Here is a 17,977-nt window from a genome sequence, read left to right on the forward strand (position 1 = left end):
GATTTTTGAACTATTATATTTAAACCCCCAACCATTTGACTATTTATTTGAATATGCGGAGGACAGAACAAGATATTTATTTAATATTGACCCTACTGAAGCTGAGAAGGTTAATCAATCAATTTTATTGAGATGAACTAAAGGATTTAATGCTATCGCCCTCTCCAAGTCTCTAGAAATGTTCTCAGGAGGCAAGTACATATATGTAGAGCAGTTAAACAAGAATCGACAAATACGGTACATAGTTAGATCCAGACAAACAGCAAAATATTGACGCCTGTGCAATAGCAAATCTATAGATAAATTCATAACTTCCTCCTAGCAAAGCCAGCCCATAGATATTGAACGGGGAGAACAAAACTGTCTCAGCCCAAGTGAGAGATGCAACCAAATAAGACTGAAGATGAATAACCTCCCCATTAGAATCTAAAAATGAAGTATAAAAATCTATTTCCGGCTATTGATGACGCTCAGGACACAGTTCCAACCTGTTTATTCCATTAGTCGACGAGAATATTCAATGGATCCCCGGAGAAGCATTAAACCACTCTGACAGACAAAATAAAAGATATTACGTACCCAAACTAACAAGATTGACCACCAGCACACGATGCTGCAGCGGTACCAGTGTGAAATTGACCGCCTGCACCCACGGCCAGATCATCAGGTTCGCCTTGTAACCGGACCAGTAGCTGTTTTTCAACTTCTCAAGCGGATCGTTACCTTCCATGATGGACATGGAGGAGAGGAAGAGGAACATGTGTGTTGGGGCGAAGAGGAGTTGGTCGCCGCAGACGCGCGAGGCGATGGTGAGTCTAGGACTGCGCAGGACGATGTGCCGCTCCATGAATTTGTACCAGGTCGTGGCGCCGGGGCCGAAGATTGCTGTGATCTTGTTAGAACATGCAACTGACTGACTTGCGGGATAAATGGACTCCAAAGGATTCATAGAGAAAAAGGAGTGGTGGATGGGATGCAGGCTTACCGCCGCCATACAAGGCCATTCTAGCAGTGCGGGCATAGTCGTGGTGCTCCAGGCCGACCTTGTCTACCAGCTGTTGGGCGAGGACATCTCCAGCACCGAAGAGGATCTAGATAGCTCAGAGAAGAGTCAATTACTCAAGCGTGAGATTGAGATGAGGACATAGATTTGAAACACGTACAGCGCTCCCAATGCTCTGGGTAATCAGCGGCCGCCTTGCCAGTTGAATATGATACCTAGAGGACTATTAGCATGGGTTGTCCGTAGCCACTAGGGTCCGCTGCTATCTAGACTAGACTTGAGGACTTACCACTGCAACATTTTAAAATCAAAGCAATTGGAGTAAGGACAGACAATCAAAGAATGACTATATAGAATCTCAATCCCTCACCCAGCTATATATTCTATCATGGCTCTGGAGTCTGTGGTCTCTATGATGCATTCTCTCTCCCCAGAACTTCCCCCAAATCCAACTCTTCCACCCGCAGCTCCGAGCCTCCGCATTTGGCAGGGGAGGTGGAGATCGTGAGTCTTGGCGGGTGACTAATCCCGTATTGTCACGGCCTGCATCCGCTGCCTGGCGGCTCCGTTAGGGCTTAGGGTTTAGGGCTTAGGGTTTTTCCAGAACTTCTTCGCCCAACTCGCTTAGCCGCGCTGACTCAGCATCACACCTCCCGCTGCTTGTTCCTTCGCTGTGTGTTTGTCGGCAGCAATTCTGAAGGGAAGGTCGACGACGACGACGACGACGACGAGAGACGAAACAACAATCCAACCTCCCACCACCGCCAACTCCCCCGCCCTTCTCCCAATTCTTCTGTTCGTTCGGTCGGAAATCCAGCTTCGTTCAACTAATCATGGCTGACGCTCCCCGTGGTGGTGCCCGTGGAGGTTTCGGCTCGCGTGGCGACCGTGGTGGTGACCGTGGCCGTGGACGAGGACGTCGTGGCCGTCGCGGCCCCAAGAGCGACGAGAAGGAATGGCAGCCCGTTACCAAGCTCGGCCGTCTCGTTAAGGCCGGCAAGATTAGCAGCATGGAGCAGATCTACCTGCACTCGCTGCCCATCAAGGAATACCAGATCGTCGACTTTTTCCTGCCCAAGCTGAAGGATGAGGTTATGAAGGTATATATATCTACATATCTATATATCTATTCCCAGAAGTTATATTTCGGGGGAGGATGTCCAGCTGCATATATTGGGGAGGGGGTTGTATTCGAGAAGACGGAGACTTGAAATGGATTAATAGCTAATCCAATGGTAAATATCTATAGATCAAACCAGTCCAGAAGCAGACCCGTGCCGGTCAACGCACACGATTCAAGGCCATCGTTGTCATTGGCGACTCAGAGGGACACGTTGGTCTCGGAATCAAGACCTCTAAAGAAGTAGCGACTGCCATCCGTGCCGCCATTATCATCGCTAAGCTCTCCGTTCTCCCCGTCCGCAGAGGTTACTGGGGCTCCAACCTCGGTGAGCCTCACTCGCTCCCCACAAAGGAGAGCGGAAAGTGCGGTTCCGTCACTGTTCGGGTATGTTTTAATATTATTCTTTCAATCACATCGGATTTTGGGTGAAGAGGGAAAAAAAAAAAGAAAAAAAAGGCAAATCAAGGGGTGTAAATCTATGGATATTAATCATTATATGAAAATAGTTGATCCCCGCCCCCCGTGGTACTGGCCTCGTCGCTTCCCCAGCCGTCAAGCGCCTCCTCCAGCTCGCCGGTGTCGAAGACATCTATACCTCCTCCTCCGGCTCCACCAAGACCCTCGAAAATACCCTGAAAGCCACCTTCGTCGCTGTCGCCAACACCTACGGATTCCTAACACCTAACCTGTGGAAGGAGACCAAACTCATCAGAAGTCCCCTAGACGAGTTTGCTGATGTGCTGAGAGAGGGCAAGAAGTACTAGGCGTTTCTTATTTGTGCTTTGTTTTTTTGCGTTGATGTCATTTTACGAATTAATTGATTCGTTTATCAATTGAGTCGAAATTTCGTGGATGTGGATAAAATTACATTTCTGAAAAAAACGATTCCATGAGATGAAGAAATGATCGCATTTGATTAGGTACACTACGCATTCCACAAAAAGTAGCCGGGTACAAATTAATTTCTTCTTGGTGTTCTACCCTCCCTTCTTGCGATACGCATTTCGATATTATATATATGTATACCTTGGGAGATGAATGTTTACCCGTTCTGCTTCTCCCGAGCAACACAGACAACGGTCGATTAACAGGAGCGACTCAACTTGGTAAATTTTCCGCACCTCGGCAAACGAGCGTATGCAATTCAAGGAGAACCAGAGTCCAGCGCTTTTCAGAGAGGGGTTATTTTGCCTGTTTACGCCTAAATATGTCTTTTTAAGACCGTCTGCGAGACAACCATTTTGCGTTTATCAGCATGCAGCCCTCTCAAATGCCAAACCGGCCCTTACCCGGCTGGCCCCCTTTACGAGCGGCTACTGCGCTGTGTTTTCAAGCGTGGAGACAAATTGGATTCCCTGATAGAAATAGAGACAGAATGTATCTCGCTTCCATTTAGACAATGGTATTTCGGAGAGAGGAGTGGGCTGCAAGTGCTGATGGGTTAGATATCTGTTCTTCTCAAGGGGTTGGTTGGTTATATGCAATGCGCCAACGGATATGACCCCGCGAATTCATAACTAGACAATGTCTAAGCAGTTTGTACTGAATGAATCCTATGAGCTTTTCTGCAGACAAAGGATGGTGCGTCTATACGTATCGTACGACATGTATCTCAGGTTCCTTTTTTTCTATGAACGGAACATATATTGCGATTGCAGGCGGATTCATCTATATGCCATTGGGATAGTTAATTAGTCACTTCGAGTCAATGAGAATGAAGTATTTTGATAGTATTTCTTAAATGGAAGAACAGAATGTATATAGGATTTCTCTCTATTCGCATCTCATCGCCAGCAGAACAACAACATGCCAGCTCTGGAGAAGCAAGTCACTATAGCAACACCTTCACCCATTCACCCTGAACATGTATTGCTCTTTGGAACTCAACTTAGCTCGATGCAATCCATTTCTGCCTTCGATGCTTGTTGTCATACATCACCCATAAAAGCTTCACTCGAAATCAACACACAACCAGCATAGGTGACATAGACATAGCAAGGGCCGTCAAATAAGCATGGCGTGGTACGTTTCAGGGAGGAGTTTCTTTCGCGACTCGAGCGATGAGAATGATGATGGTGATGAGAAAGGCGATGGAGCCCACATCGATTTCACGACGAATCGTATTAGCCCCAACCTCGACATTGGGGCCAAAGCTAAAGATAAAGATAAAAGGAGGGAGAAAGGGGGAAGAGCCGGAGACACGGAAACCAGGAGACAGTCGAGTATGTACTCTTGATATAAGCATACGACTCAATTCACTCTATGACGTGCACCATGTTGTTTCCACCTACTTTCTTGAAGTGTAGAGTATATATACCGTCCATGATACTAATTGGTAAACAATACAGTTGCAACAAGCTCCTTGCTGCCTTTCCCGTGGAGCAAAATCACCATATCAGACATGAGGGACGCGAGCACGAGCCCGGAGAGAAAGAGCGGCAGAAGAGAACCCACGTTGATTTCAATTTCAACCTCAGCTTCTAAGAAGCAGCGGCGTTGTAGCATGAGTGATGCTCCAGCGTGTCTAGGACTCGGGCCAGCTCCAAAAGTTAACCTAAACATCGACGATAACACACCTGTACCGTCAGCACCGGCAAGCATGATGTCAGCACAAGAACACTTCGCGTCAATTCCAGCAAAGAAATTTGCGGGAAATATTCACTTTCGTAACCCGCGCGAGGCCGATGATGGTGGGGACGCTGAGGATGGGGATAGTATCAATTGCAGCAGCGTCGGGTTACTGCGTTCTGCGTTTGGGAGCAGAAGCAGCAGCGGCAAGAAACGCACGGCTGTTGGAGCTGGAAATCAAGTGACATCGTTGCACTCGTCGAACCATTTGGCTCACGCTACTGTTCCGGCTGGGGTTATGCCCACTGCCACACGCCGGCCCACTGACAGTGGCTGGAGCGGGGATTTTGTCCACTTGTTTATGGGTGGTGAGAGCTGGAATCGGTTCGAGTTGAACTGTGACACCTTGAATCTTGATCTTTTCTGGCCGGCTGTAATGGGAAGCAGGAAAAAAGAAAAGGGAAAGGGCAAGGAGCAAATAAAGGGTCAGAGGAACGAGAAAGGTAAAATGAAAAAGGAGGACGAAAGTGAGAAGCGCAAGGGAGAAGCGAAGGAGGAAATACTCAACCCCTTTGACGACGAGTACGAGATCACCATCTCGGACGATGATGACACTGATGACAATGATGACGATGACATACTCCCTGTCGAAGCGATAGCACCGCTGTGCAATTTCCGCAATCTGCGTTTCTTGAAACTCGCCGGGATGAGCCAATCATACCAAAAGTACATCTGGCAGGCTGCTTGGTTAAACCCTGGTCTTGAGACGTTGGAGCTGGAGATGGCGCTGGAGCCGTGCATTCGTCGCGCCTTTTCTGGGTGGCCATACATTAAGGGGGGCTGGGTTCAACAGAGAAAGCCCGACGGAGAGCAGGGCTCATACTAGTAAGTTGCCATTTGTGTTCAACAAATAGCTGTCTCCAAAAATAGTCTAGAAAGAAAGTATTTCTAAGGAGTGTTTATATTCTCCTCTTTCAGTGGCGACGATGGAAAAGGTATTTTGCACCGCCGAGTCGGTATCGGCGAATACCTGGATAAATACGCCATTGTGCACGCAAAGGCTCGCGCGGCTCGCATGGGAAGCACCCTAAATCTACTACCAGTTGTTAAACTCACCCTCACCGGTTTTGTCGTCGACGCGGAACCCTTCCATCTCTTTAACCCGCACCGCCTCCGCTTGATCAGTTTCAAGAACGATTGTGTCGATGCAGGCTTTACATTGCCGGAGCGAATGCGCGAGCAAGTCGTTGTTTCTTGGCCGAAACTTCTGTCTCAACAGGCTATCGCTGCTCGACGGGTCAAGCATGGCGAGATCAAGCTGATTGACCACTGGTCAAAGAGGAAGAAGCTCGCGAGCCATACGCCAGCATATTGTTCAGCATCCTCAGTAAAATCAACAGCAATAACAACAGCAGCAAATACAACAACAGCGACAGCAGTATCAGTAACAACGGCCGGGAAATCAAAAGCAGCGGCTCCGCATAAAGACACCGCTGTGGCCACGCCGAATTTCTCCTATCCCAATCCTCACGCGTCTGTGGGCAGTCCGACGAGTGCTGCCAAATCCTCTGCAACTGCAGACAATACGCACAAGGGTAAGGGTAAGCAGATAGATGGGAACATGCTATGCGCTGCAGATTCGAGGGATATATTCAAGGAGGACGTCAAACCACAGCAGCGGCGGAGGTTGTTTTCGTCGCTGAAGAAGGCTAGGCGCTGACTAATCCGCTTGGTAGCCACCTACATGCCACTCACCACGTTGCACGTATCAGATAGCTACAAAACGGATTCCCAAACATTTCTCATTGTTATAGCTAAGCCCGCTAGATATTGAACATGATGACACGATTTAGGTACCGATAGCTAAGCAATTTTCCAAAGATACCTTAAAATGCACCATAAATAAGCTTGTCAATAGACAAATATGCTCACAAAACGTACTTTTGTGATGGCAACCAATTGGAAACAAGCGAGAAGATTTCCAAATTGTCATATAATTCTTCCAAAACAAAAAAAAGAGAATTGAGCAAGAGAGTGGAGGAGACTTGGCTACCAGTCAAGCCCCCTGTGGTTAGTCAGAGTTTCCTAGAAGGCCTTACCGCGCCTGCATACAAGAGATATCGCCCGAGATCGATGTTCGTCGGGACATTTTAATTAGTGGGCACGAATAGTCGAGCCTGCTTCACGTCCGTAAAAATACTGGCGCTTAGGATCCCTCTTCATCACCGATTCGAATGGTTCCTTCAGTTCCGACGCCCCGGGCCCAGAATCCATCCATATTCAAGGAACTTCGCGGCAATGTAAGCTCCACACCCTGACATTGATGAAACATAAGGAATAAGAATAACTTACTAGGCTGACATGCTATCGTGGGAGATGAGGAGCCAGTATCCGAAAAGGCCCTGAAGGAGGATGTCCAAAATGGCGTAGGTAACGACCTCGGCGTCAATACTCATGCGACGAGCGTTTGAGGAAGCAGCCCAGATTCTGAAATAATTTTTTTTAACATCGGTCTCTTTTCCAGACGTGAAGTTTATTATTGTACACTTACATTGGGTAGACCAGCAAGGCAACTAGCGCAACGCCAGAGAGCGACCCAAACAGCGTTTTCGTCTTATTATCCTTTGATGCAACTGCCCTGCGGCCGTTGAATCCGATTTGATACACGATTGTGAGATATGCCAAGCACGAAATCGTATACCATGCCCATTTCCGACCAGTGGGTCCTCCATATGCACTGATGGCCCCAGTCACAACCATGACAAGGTTCGCAGCGATGGAAACCAAAAGGCTGGCTCCGTTCATTCCGGACAGAAGAACCAGGATGATGAGAATTATTGGGAACGTCAAGCCCCAGTTCACATATCGCGCCCAGTACACCTCACGGTAAATATGTTGGACGGTATCGGGGGCTTTTTTGTGGTGCTCGTGGATGATAACATGGTTATACGCCTTTCCGCCGCCTGTGGCCATCGCAAAATAAGCGAGGAAGGATATGGTCGTCACTAACGAGACAAGGACGTGGAATAGGCGTTTTTGCTGGGAGTGAGCTTTGTTAGCTGGACATTCTCTATGTATATCCAGTCTTCTGAAGGGAAACTTACAACCGGTGCTCGAGCAGCTAAGATATAGAAAATAAGAGAGGACAGTAGCATAAGGATTGCAACCACCCTAGTAAAATCATTAGGATACGTGCTGTATTTTATTTATTTTCTTTTTATCTTCGTGAAGTAGACGCACCATAATGTTCGATGGCCCGTGCCGCCTATTTCTTGAAAGATTGGCTCGTTCGGGATAACAGTCGGGATCGGGCCGACTGTAGACAGGGGCCTGAAGGCATCAAGTTTGGTTGGTTCAATCATGACGGGCGAACTGTCGATATCCAATTTCCAGAAGTTAAAAAGAGGAGATAATAGTTATATGGAGATAATAGAGTAAAAAGATATAAACACCTTGGGCATAAAAGGCAGGAGCCTGGAGCCTGATTATATATATGTAAATATATAGAGATAGAGATTCTTGGACTGATGGAGGCAAAACCAGGCGGATGGCGATTGAGGCAATGGCAGGTCAGACATCGTGAGGTCAGACTCGTCATACATCATTCCTATGCAGCGCAGGTATGGAGGCTGCAGAGGTAAATGTTGCATGAAAACCGGTTCCTTGGAATGCTCTTCATTCTGTCACGGCACCTTCGTCATTGCTGAGCTAGTTGCTGTCCAATCGGACGAGCTCAAAAGGCTGGCAAGGGTAACCTGTCATGGGCCATTCCTGGCAGCACACAGAACCTTGAAACGGTTAGTCATCGTCGAGGTTGGTTTCTCAAGGTTCGGCTGGAAAACTCGATAAGAATAAATGATTGTGGAGGATCTTAAGAATCCGAATATTGGATGTTCCATTTCCCAGCTGTTTGGAGTCTTCTATCATTTGAGGAACAGCGAGTATGAGAAATCCGGACCCAGGCTAGGCTGGATTAGCATAAAACTATGGAAAGCCGTTGAGTGGTTTCCTCATATAGAGGGGAAGGCGGATTACAATCGCATGCCCCGTCGTTAACAATAACGTCTGATTGTCGGGAGGGAAAAGGAGATATCCGTGAAATTGGAAAACCGAATGAAGATAAAGAAAAAGAAAAGAAGAAGAAAAGAAGAAGGAAGAAAAGACGAGGTCGACCATCGCGAAGTCACGGGACCAGAGCATCTCCACCTTTTAGCGCACATCAACGCATTGCAACATCTATCGCAATGAGACACAGGCAGGCATGTCTAGATACTTGCCTGGAGATACAATTCGTTCTTTACTTGCTTAATTGCAATTTGTATTCGATATATTGATTTTGTATATGCATGACTACATCTGAACCATCTTGGTGTGGCTCTTTTCGTTGGCTCCTCACTTTATTTATCCCCCCACCAAGGTAGCTTGCATCTAGCATTGCAGTATCAATCCTATGTCTACCTTAAGTAGGGATCTTGAGAAGTTTGCTTCTGTGGACAATGGCGACAAAAAGTGCAGCGCGTTAAGCCTTGTGGATGAGAAGCCCTGTGAGGCTCTTGCAACGTCCTCTAATGGCCTGTTTTGTCCCTTTCACTCTAGACAGTGTCATGGTATGTTGCAAATCCATGCCTGGGAAAATAATATATAATATGATGACCCATCTGAGATGATGTATGTATAGGCCTCTATATGGGTTATAAAACTAGAAACGCGAAGTTGGATGAGCTTCGTTCCTGTCCGCCTGAACAACTGGCTAAAAGATCGGCCAAACTTGCCAATGACTTCTTTGACGACCTTGGGAATGAAAGTGCACTTTCAGAAATCCATGACCACCTGCTACAGACATATCGTTTGCTTGACCGTGTCATCAAAGCCCGAAAACTCCATCATGGCCATTTCTACGCCCAGGCCATGGACTACGGCCACCAGAAATATCTAGACGCTCTTTTAAAGCAAAAGGTAACTGTTGCCACGGCCTTGGAACGAGTCACTCGCCGAACCGCAGAGGTACTGTATAAGAAACGCAAGTGGTTCCAATGGACAACCAAATGCCAGGAAGAGGAAGAAAAAATGCGCGAGAATGAGAAGAAGAAAATTAAAAGAGAGGCCGCACTCTTTAGGAGACAGGTGAAGGAAGTTGACCGGCGTATGCGTGAACTACGTATAAAAGAACAGAAGAAACAACAGGATGACTTTCTTCAAAAGGTGTACGAGGAGCGAGTTGCACAAGACGCAGAATCCTGGGACCCGATTGAAGATGTGCTCGACAACGAGCGTGGCACTTATATTAGTTTGATCGAGCACTTCCTTTGGCTAATAGACACGCACCCAGAGGAAACTGGTGCGGGGGATGGCGCCGTGCCACAGCAACTGGATAATAACTATGATACCCACAGTACGGATACAGTGTTACTTTCCACCCAAGAAGACGACGCAGCAGCTACACAGAAAATGCCTCCTACTGCCGCTTCTAAAAATAAGAGGAAAGGCAAAAAGGGCAAGGGTAATCATCCAACCGCTGCGGAGGTGGAAACGAGGTTGGCGACTGGCCAAAAATGTACTGGAAACTCTGATTCAAACATCGAAAATATCGAAAGCCGTGAACAGATGGGCGCCCGACTTACTGAAGGAATGAAACTTGATGGTGCTGTTTTTCTGATGAAGGGCACGCCTGAAAATCCGGAAGTCACGTCGGATCGGATCTGTCCTATCCCAGCTGATGAAGTTGACCACCTATTGGATGATATAGCGGAGATTAAGAACTACCTTTTTTGCCGATTGTTGCTGGGGAATGCTGCTCTCCTGCCAGCTGCTCTACGCTCCTCTACAATTAACGACTTCTTTAATGATCCTGACGTGACCGTAAACGGCCTGAGGGATATATGTTTGAAACTGGAGCAGCCAGAGCTACAAGATATTCGTGATGCGTGTGCGGATTTCGCTCGCGGTGACACTGATAGTGCAGAGTTTTCCGATTTTGATGAAGAAGAGGAGCCGGAACCGGAGTCGGATGACGATGATACTGACGATGATTGGGTTGTTCGCCGCTCGCATCGACGGCATAATATCCCTGATAAATGGCAATCAAAGCGAGAGAAGAAAATATCCGCGAAGCGAGAGAGGCGGAAGAAAACCCTGGATGCAGGTGGTGCAGGAGAGGGACAGGGCTCAGCAATTGACTTTGGGCAATTGGATAGTGAGGACAGTCGTATTCAACAGAAAATTCGAGTCAAACTCTGCGGCCGGCATATTTACAACTACCCTAGCACTAAGTCCATGTCCCGCGGGGGCTGGTTGCATTTTAGCATCATCGCAAAAGATTGCAATTTCTTCAGAGCCGTGGAACTTTGCAAATCATGGGAAGAGTTCTTTGAACTGAATATCCTGGCTAGCTATAACTACTTCCCGTCACCGTCATGGTTACTATCTACGAGCCATGCCATGCATAGCGCCCTTCTCAAAATGGTAAGTTTGCGTTCCCCGTTTGCTAAAGAGAATATAAGAGCTGATTCAACTGCTTTTTAGGGTTTCATACCATTTTACATAGAATCCAAGGCAAGTTCACTGACAATAGGCGAGGAAAGGATCATAGGCCGCCGCAGGAACCATGTTGTTCGGGAGGGGAGAAATTACATATGCGCTCAGATGAAACGTAGCAACCCTGTCACTCGCAGGTGTCTTCAATATGTATCAATGCAAGCCTCCCGCATGATGCTCGTCGTCCGGGATGGTAAAACTGGCAAAATACTCGTGAAGCCCCCAGACGACAATGCCTGGCTCTTCCGCGAAAAGATTGGCCATAGGCGGGGTTCTCAGGCTCCATGGAATGTAATTAAGCGAGTTGATGAGGCGTTCTTCAACGAGATGGAGCGTCGACGGGCCTTTCGGCTTGGCTTTGATGATTTTTACGACGTATACATCTGGAGTTCCACATGCGGAGAGCCGTTTGAGGCATTGTACGGCGGCATAATTGAGGTTTGTCTCGTGTTGTCATTTGTAATTCACTTTAATTCACCCTCGCTGACGTTTAATAGATGTTATACAAATCCCACCGCGTTACTCGGCCAGCTCAAATTCTCGGGGCTTCCGCGCCCTATTTGAAAACAGTTACCAAGGACCCTAAAACTTATCGGATCCGAGATATCAAGCCTGGAGAGCAGGCTGAAAGTGTCCATGATGCGTATGAGAGAGAGGATACAATATTTCGATTCCGCACTTCTAAAGGTAAAGTCGGAACAGGCTTGCCGAGCCAGATGAAATATAATGAAGCCGACGCATTGGAGGACGCTATCCTTTTCCCTGAAGAGTTCACGGGCGAGGCAACGTCGAATCGCATGAGGGCGATGAGAAACAACTTAACAGATTTCGAACAAGGGCGAATCAAGAATTATGTTAAACGTTTCGCCTATGATCTCGAGAGTGATGAATATAATTCCGAGGATTTTAACTCTGATGAGTATTATTCTGACGATGAGGAGGACGAGTGGGTGGGTTCTGAAATTTCGGATAGTAGCTTAAATCAAAGTGGGCAGAGTAAGCTGGAGGAATCGGATAAAGATACAGCTAAAGCTAAAGGTGGACACGAGGAGAGCGAGGACGGTGGTGACGTACCAGACTCGTATGATATTCCCACCCCTTTCTGTGTCTTTTCTTGAAGCGTGAACTATTTAACGTAGGGAGCATGCTGATATCCATGAACTAGGAACCCGTCAAGTGAAATTGTGGACGATTTCTTCAGAGCACTTGAAAAGGCAGACGACCTCCTGGAAACATTCGGACCCGGGCCAGAAGATGGCAACGACATGCGACTTGAATTTATGGAATTTCTGGAGCGCCAGAAAGCCAAAAGTAGGTGGCACAGCGATGATTTTCGGAAATATGCACACGCCCCACTCGTTAGCACAAAATAGCACGAAATAGTTGTTGCTGACTCGTTGTAGTTTTCAAGGAAGCCTGGCACCGGGCGGATCTGGAGCCACATGGCTTTTCCCAGTGGAACGAGCTCCTCCAGATCCGTTCCAAATGTGATACAAATATCTCCTACATGACAGCAACAGTAGCAAACTGGTGGAAACCGCTGGTATTTCTGGACTACCACCCAGGCACTCATTCGAGGGTACAAGCAGATGCGCGATATGCATCCTTAATGAGTTCATTATTTTTCCAAGCCGGAAATGTTTTCTTTGACAACGGTCCGGAAGGGGACGAGCTTAGAAAGTCGATGCTTTTCAGGCAGGCGGAACGCGGCCAAACACTTCCAGATAGGAGAGGTTATCGCTGTCCCACCTCCAGAGGCAATAAGTTCTTTGAGGAGTTTGATGAACTTGCGGGGAAATGCCAGAAAAATCAGACGCACCTCTTAGATGAGACCCCCCCGGAGTGGGACGTAGCGCTCCGGCCCAATATTGCCCACTGTGAGTTAACCGGCCAAGAGTGCGAAACCGAAGTCATTTAGTTTTTCAAGGCTAATAGAATATAGTGTTCAAGGAGGGCGTCATCTGCCTATGCTATGAACCGGTAGACCAGATCCCAGGGCAAGCATTCGCTGCTCGTGAAATGGACCGGCCTCTCGACCTCTTCATCGACTTCCGCAATATGTTGCATGAAATCCACATGCCTCCTGGGCGCGAAGATCCGGCCAAAATCTCAATCCCTTTCCTACGTAACAAGATTAAATCCCACGCCGCTCGCCAACCAAACGCGCGCTTCTCCTTTCTCAGAGTGTGGTCTGGCTCGCACTTCTACCCACTGATGATTGGCTATGATAACCGTCTCTGGACCTCGTTCATCGATGAGATAGGACGAGCATGGTCGTGGCGCTTCATTCCGAAGGACATGCCGTTCTCTGACTGGAGCATGCATCACAACCTCCAGCAGCGGCTTGAGCCCTACAAGAAAGTTTTGCGCGACAAGGTTGTGATCAAACGAGATATGGTCCTTATACTTGCGGAAGATGAGGAGGAGCTTCTCCTGCTGACCTCGGCAGTAACGTTTGCCATCCAGACCCAGCCTTGGAGACTCGAGGTGGATTATTGGAAGAGCTTCATCAATGTTGAGAGTGCGTTTTTGGATGGACTGCAGGATGGGTGGTATGATTGATTTGATGGGTGCTTTTGCTCAACCCTCTCCGTTTTTGTTTTGGGTTTTCAGTTGATATTCGTCGTGCTTGTCTAAATGATAGAAAGATATATGCCACTTGATTGCTGATCCCTCTGGAGGAGCCTAGATATAACCATATTTTTAGTTAGAGGATCTGCTAGATTGGATGATCATTGGTAGACAGGTCCAGCTAGTTTGGATCTTACTTCAACTTGATTGAGCTGATGCAAGTTACGGTTTTTATTATCGATGGGCTGAAGAGGCCCTTCGCCTTCCCCTGGCGAAACAAATCATTACAGAAACGTCTTTTAAGAGTAGCGAACACCAAAAGATTTAGTTTAACGAGGTCTATTTTACAAGTGGGTCTATATACATACATATTACCAACCAAAACGGCAAAGTATTCCAACAACACTAATACGCACCGCATCAATTACTACTAGCCGAAGCTACACCAGTAGTCTCATGGGGCTCCCCCAGCAGTTCCTCCATAGCATCGACGCACCGCTGGCACAGCGGATCATCCTGCTTAGGCTCCAAGGGCACTTGGTATCGCCAGCATCGCCCACATTTAATCGCTTGAGGGGTATATATCCAAACACGCCCACGCTGACTGCTCCCAGGGAACTCGAAGTTTGAGTTGTATTTCCACTCAGCATATTCAATTTCAGGTGGGGGTGCTGCATCATTGTACCCGACTGTGACAGAGGAAACGACGAAGAGGTCTTGTAATTCATCGCCGAATTGTTCAAAAATTGGCGCCTGGGTAGCACTACAGGGGACGGAAATGTGGATGAATGACTGTAGTGAGGAGCCCATTTCCTTTTTATTGCGTGCGTTTTCTTGCATGGTTTTAACTGCTGTGTTGATAGCCATCAGTAACGGGAAACTTTCTTCCAATTTGTCATTTTGCCACTCTGGCGAGGGTTTGGTCATGACGCGCTGTAAAGGTGGTGCGAATTTGGTTTTTATGGTTTCCGGCGTGTGCTCCCATGATTCTTCGACGAGGAGGGGCACCAAAGGCGCCAGCAAGTTTTGGAAATGGTAGTATATGTGGCAGAGTGTTGTCTGGGCGGCTCTCCTGCTCAGACTATCCGGGGAATCGGCGTACAGGCGATCCTTGAGGGATTCGATGTAGAAAGCGGAAAATTCCAAATTGGCCCATTTAGTGATAGCAGTGACTACCTTGTAGAACTCGAAGCTTGAGTACGCATCCTGACACGTTGTGACGAGGTTCCGAAGCTGGAGAAGCGCGATCCTGTCAATGATGCGTAACGACTCGTGCGGAACCGCGCGGCTTGGGTCGAAGTCTTGCAGAGATCCGAGAAGGAGTTTGAAAGTTACCCGGTATTTGTGAAGATTGGTGTTGACGGCTTTGAGCACTGGCTGACCGATGACTATGTCCTTGGTGTAATCACTGCTAGCGACCCATAACCTAAGCGCATCGACTCCAAGGGCGTCATATACAGGGCTCTTCGGCTTCTCCGTCTGCCCCTTCATTTTTTTCAACTTCAATGGAGGTAGAAGCGTCCCGTCCATGATTTGACTTGGGCTAATGACATTCCCGATCGACTTACTCATTTTCCGAGAATCTTTGTCAAGGGTAAATCCGTGGGTAATGAGGGTTTTAAATGGTGCTCGAGAAAGGCCGGCGTTCTTCCCCAAGGCCAGGTTGTAAGCAACATATGTCAAGAGGCTTGATTGAAACCACCCCCTATGCTGGTCTGTCCCTTCAAGATACACGTCTGCCGCATAGCCTTCGACTGAAGCGGTGGCTTTCACTTGCGTCCAGCTAGAGCCGCTATCAAACCACACATCCATAGTGTCCGTTCCTCGTTTGTAGGCAGATCCGGCTGATGTTTCCAGAAGGGCAGCAGGTATCCAAGCAGGGTCGTTCTCATTATCCGTCCACCAGGCGTCAATTCCACGCTCGTCGATAACCTTCATGATGTGAGTGACCGATTCCTGAGTTAGAATTGCCTCCCCGGTTTCTCGATGGTAGAGGGCCGGAATCGGCACACCCCAAGCTCGCTGCCGTGATATACACCACTCGCTACGATTTTTGACGAAACTCTCCAGTCGCGATTTTCCAGTTGCAGGCACAAATTGCACATCCTCCAAAGCCCGGATGGCATTATCACGGATATCACCAACATCAGCAAACCATTGCTCAGTGGCGCGCACTATCACAGGAAGCTTTGACCGCCAGTCATATGGATATTTATGCTCATACTTGTGTTTGGCAAGAAGTTGGCCCTTGCTCTCCACATATCTCAAAACTTCTCGATTGCCCTCGCAAAGTACAGGCTTTCCGCTGAGCATCGAGGGGTTCGAAGGCATTGCCGCTTCCGTGAACAAACCTCCATCATCAACCGGAGTATGGAATGTGATGCCGTGAGCCTGGCAAACCTCATAGTCCTCCATTCCATGTCCAGGAGCACAGTGAACAAGGCCAGAACCGCTGTCTGCTGTCACAAAATCTGCAGCAATAACGCGCTGGGGATCGGAGCCGTCCTTGAAAAGCGGGCGATATGTGGCTTTGGACACTAATTCAGAACCTAGAATCGGAGAGCCTATAACTGTGATTTCATCATCTTGTAACAGCGATTGAATATATTCGCGCCGAGATGAGCCAATAACGAGGTATCCATGCCTTTCCGATTTCACAACAGAGTAATCCAAAGTAGGGCTCACGGCGATGGCTGCATTGGCAGGCAACGTCCACGGCGTAGTAGTCCAAATAACGGCGGAGACCTCGGAGGTATTTGGTGGTAGCATATTTTGTAGTTGAGACGGCATTGACACAAGGGGGAATTTCACTAGTCCAGCTGTGGATATGTGATCATCTTTATATTCCAACTCAGCCTCAGCCAGTGCCGTGCGCGATGAAGGAGACCAGTACACAGGCTTGAATCTCCGATATATCAAGCCCTTCTCCACCATTTTCAGAAATACATCCAGCTGGTTTTTTTCAAAACTCTTATCCATCGTCTTCCAAACACCCTCCCAATCTGCCATGACTGCCCACTTTTGAAAACCCTTCTTCTGTTCCAGGACTGTCCTTTCTGCCAGCTGCCTGGCAGCTTTACGAATCGCCGCAGCAACCCCATTCCCATTTTCGCCCGCTTCAAGCCTCCCCAGTTCTTTTTGTGTTTGCAATGCCTTCAGCTCAATCGGTAGCCCGTGGCAATCCCAGCCAGGTACAAAATCAATCCTTTTCCCCGCTGCCAACTGGACCCGGCAAATGATGTCCTTTAGGATTTTATTCAAAGCGTGCCCGACGTGCAGGTCGCCATTGGCATACGGGGGGCCATCGTGGAGAACGAACCGGTTATCATTGGGGCGATGGCGTTGTTGCCAGGCGTAGAGGTCCTTAGTGCATCGCTCCGAGTACTTGACCTGGTCGGTCAACGACACACGAGGGGGGAAGGTCGATTTGGGAAGTTTGAGTGTCGACGACCAGGATCGCACAAGGGACCGTGACAGCTCTGGCATGCTCCTGTTATTGCAGCATATCTTGGCCTGGTTGTTGAAGGCTGGAGTTTTATTTAGGAATTGAGATGCGGTTCCAGAGTTGCTCAGAGAGGGAAAAGTTAAGTAAACGAAGTTACCGAATACGGGGAAGCTTACCGATATCCATACCGGAAAAACGTAGGCTTATTATACGACCGGGTTATGGTTGTTCCGCCGTGCCAGTTGCCGACACCATCACTGAACTGTAAATCTTAATATAATGGTGAATAAGCTGTGGAATCATTGTAAATAAGTTATGAACAGGAAAAAATTATCATTATATTGACAATGTCACTGATTTCTATCTATATAATCACTAATTCTAAAAAATGTCTTATTCACTAGAATTATTCTCTATTAGAAATCTGTTATATCTCTATCTAATTTCTTCTGAATTCTCTGAATCATCTCTCTCTCATTATCATCATTTCCTGTTAGACTGGCTGCTGAGATTATGAATTTCATGTTTAGTCTCATTTAATCTGATCTCATACATTTTTTGGCATGAATTCTGCTGAGACTAGTTATTAAAAAAACATGTAAAGTAATCATATATAAGATCTTAAAATGAAATCATAACTTGAAAAAAATTAAGAAAGTGATCTCATTTAATCTCATTTAGTCTCATTCTTGATATAAAGTTACTATTTTTAGACATTTTAAGGTTTTTTTTA

The 17,977-nt window shown here is 47.4% G+C and overlaps 6 protein-coding genes across 7 annotated transcripts; 3 read left to right on the forward strand and 3 right to left on the reverse strand.

The window, feature by feature from the left end:
• Positions 1-101: 101 nt before the first annotated feature.
• On the reverse strand, positions 102-1,636 carry BDCG_07433 (protein sym1). Its single transcript, XM_045423220.1, has 5 exons — positions 1,293-1,636; positions 1,164-1,218; positions 986-1,091; positions 580-885; positions 102-488 (listed from the first exon to the last, which is right to left on the reverse strand). Exons 1-5 carry the CDS (start codon positions 1,301-1,303, stop codon positions 448-450), a joined length of 519 nt encoding a protein of 172 aa, XP_045278661.1. The 5' UTR covers positions 1,304-1,636; the 3' UTR covers positions 102-447.
• Positions 1,536-4,095, forward strand: BDCG_07434 (40S ribosomal protein S2). The gene is made up of 3 exons (XM_045423221.1): positions 1,536-2,103; positions 2,253-2,510; positions 2,633-4,095. The coding sequence occupies exons 1-3, from the start codon at positions 1,837-1,839 to the stop codon at positions 2,888-2,890; spliced, it is 783 nt and encodes a 260-aa protein (XP_045278662.1). The 5' UTR covers positions 1,536-1,836; the 3' UTR covers positions 2,891-4,095.
• On the reverse strand, positions 2,890-8,858 carry BDCG_07436. 2 transcript variants are annotated; one of them, XM_045423223.1, is made up of 6 exons: positions 8,147-8,858; positions 7,935-8,066; positions 7,799-7,865; positions 7,246-7,733; positions 7,047-7,181; positions 2,890-6,982 (listed from the first exon to the last, which is right to left on the reverse strand). In XM_045423223.1, exons 1-6 carry the CDS (start codon positions 8,290-8,292, stop codon positions 6,901-6,903), a joined length of 1,050 nt encoding a protein of 349 aa, XP_045282143.1. In that variant the 5' UTR covers positions 8,293-8,858; the 3' UTR covers positions 2,890-6,900. The 2 variants fall into 2 exon arrangements, with proteins under 2 accessions (XP_045282143.1, XP_045278664.1); XM_045423224.1 differs by having other exon boundaries at positions 7,935-8,858.
• On the forward strand, positions 4,141-6,760 carry BDCG_07435 (uncharacterized protein; the record flags this gene model as incomplete). The annotated part of the gene is made up of 3 exons (XM_045423222.1): positions 4,141-4,348; positions 4,475-5,579; positions 5,673-6,760. The coding sequence occupies 3 exons, from the start codon at positions 4,141-4,143 to the stop codon at positions 6,412-6,414; spliced, it is 2,055 nt and encodes a 684-aa protein (XP_045278663.1). The 3' UTR covers positions 6,415-6,760.
• On the forward strand, positions 8,407-14,884 carry BDCG_07437 (uncharacterized protein). Its single transcript, XM_045423225.1, has 7 exons — positions 8,407-9,301; positions 9,373-11,156; positions 11,217-11,666; positions 11,726-12,309; positions 12,394-12,539; positions 12,632-13,105; positions 13,171-14,884. Exons 1-7 carry the CDS (start codon positions 9,145-9,147, stop codon positions 13,788-13,790), a joined length of 4,215 nt encoding a protein of 1,404 aa, XP_045278665.1. The 5' UTR covers positions 8,407-9,144; the 3' UTR covers positions 13,791-14,884.
• Positions 12,707-17,502, reverse strand: BDCG_07438 (isoleucyl-tRNA synthetase). The gene is made up of 2 exons (XM_045423226.1): positions 13,997-17,502; positions 12,707-13,913 (listed from the first exon to the last, which is right to left on the reverse strand). The coding sequence occupies exon 1, from the start codon at positions 17,283-17,285 to the stop codon at positions 14,220-14,222; it is 3,066 nt and encodes a 1,021-aa protein (XP_045278666.1). The 5' UTR covers positions 17,286-17,502; the 3' UTR covers positions 12,707-13,913; positions 13,997-14,219.
• Between the last annotated feature and the right edge of the window lie 475 nt (positions 17,503-17,977).

This window comes from Blastomyces dermatitidis (assembly GCF_000003525.1).
Source record: "Blastomyces dermatitidis ER-3 genomic scaffold supercont1.8, whole genome shotgun sequence".
NCBI lineage: Eukaryota > Fungi > Ascomycota > Eurotiomycetes > Onygenales > Ajellomycetaceae > Blastomyces > Blastomyces dermatitidis.

Bases quoted from the DNA above. Each gene is read 5' to 3' on its own strand.
- BDCG_07434 (XM_045423221.1), top strand. From the start codon at position 1,837: ATGGCTGACGCTCCCCGTGGTGGTGCCCGTGGAGGTTTCGGCTCGCGT. The intron at 2,104-2,252 runs GTATATATATCT...AAATATCTATAG, and splicing joins TGAAGGATGAGGTTATGAAG to ATCAAACCAGTCCAGAAGCA. The intron at 2,511-2,632 runs GTATGTTTTAAT...ATATGAAAATAG, and splicing joins GCGGTTCCGTCACTGTTCGG to TTGATCCCCGCCCCCCGTGG.
- BDCG_07436 (XM_045423223.1), bottom strand. From the start codon at position 8,292: ATGACGAGTCTGACCTCACGATGTCTGACCTGCCATTGCCTCAATCGC. The intron at 7,866-7,934 runs GTGCGTCTACTT...TGATTTTACTAG, and splicing joins ACGGGCCATCGAACATTATG to GGTGGTTGCAATCCTTATGC. The intron at 7,182-7,245 runs GTAAGTGTACAA...AAATTATTTCAG, and splicing joins GCCTTGCTGGTCTACCCAAT to AATCTGGGCTGCTTCCTCAA.
- BDCG_07437 (XM_045423225.1), top strand. From the start codon at position 9,145: ATGTCTACCTTAAGTAGGGATCTTGAGAAGTTTGCTTCTGTGGACAAT. The intron at 11,667-11,725 runs GTTTGTCTCGTG...GACGTTTAATAG, and splicing joins TGTACGGCGGCATAATTGAG to ATGTTATACAAATCCCACCG. The intron at 12,310-12,393 runs GTATGATATTCC...TCCATGAACTAG, and splicing joins GGTGGTGACGTACCAGACTC to GAACCCGTCAAGTGAAATTG.
- BDCG_07433 (XM_045423220.1), bottom strand. The intron at 1,092-1,163 runs GTACGTGTTTCA...TGAGCTATCTAG, and splicing joins CCCAGAGCATTGGGAGCGCT to ATCCTCTTCGGTGCTGGAGA. The intron at 489-579 runs GTACGTAATATC...TGGAATAAACAG, and splicing joins GGTCAATCTTGTTAGTTTGG to GTTGGAACTGTGTCCTGAGC.
- BDCG_07438 (XM_045423226.1), bottom strand. From the start codon at position 17,285: ATGCCAGAGCTGTCACGGTCCCTTGTGCGATCCTGGTCGTCGACACTC.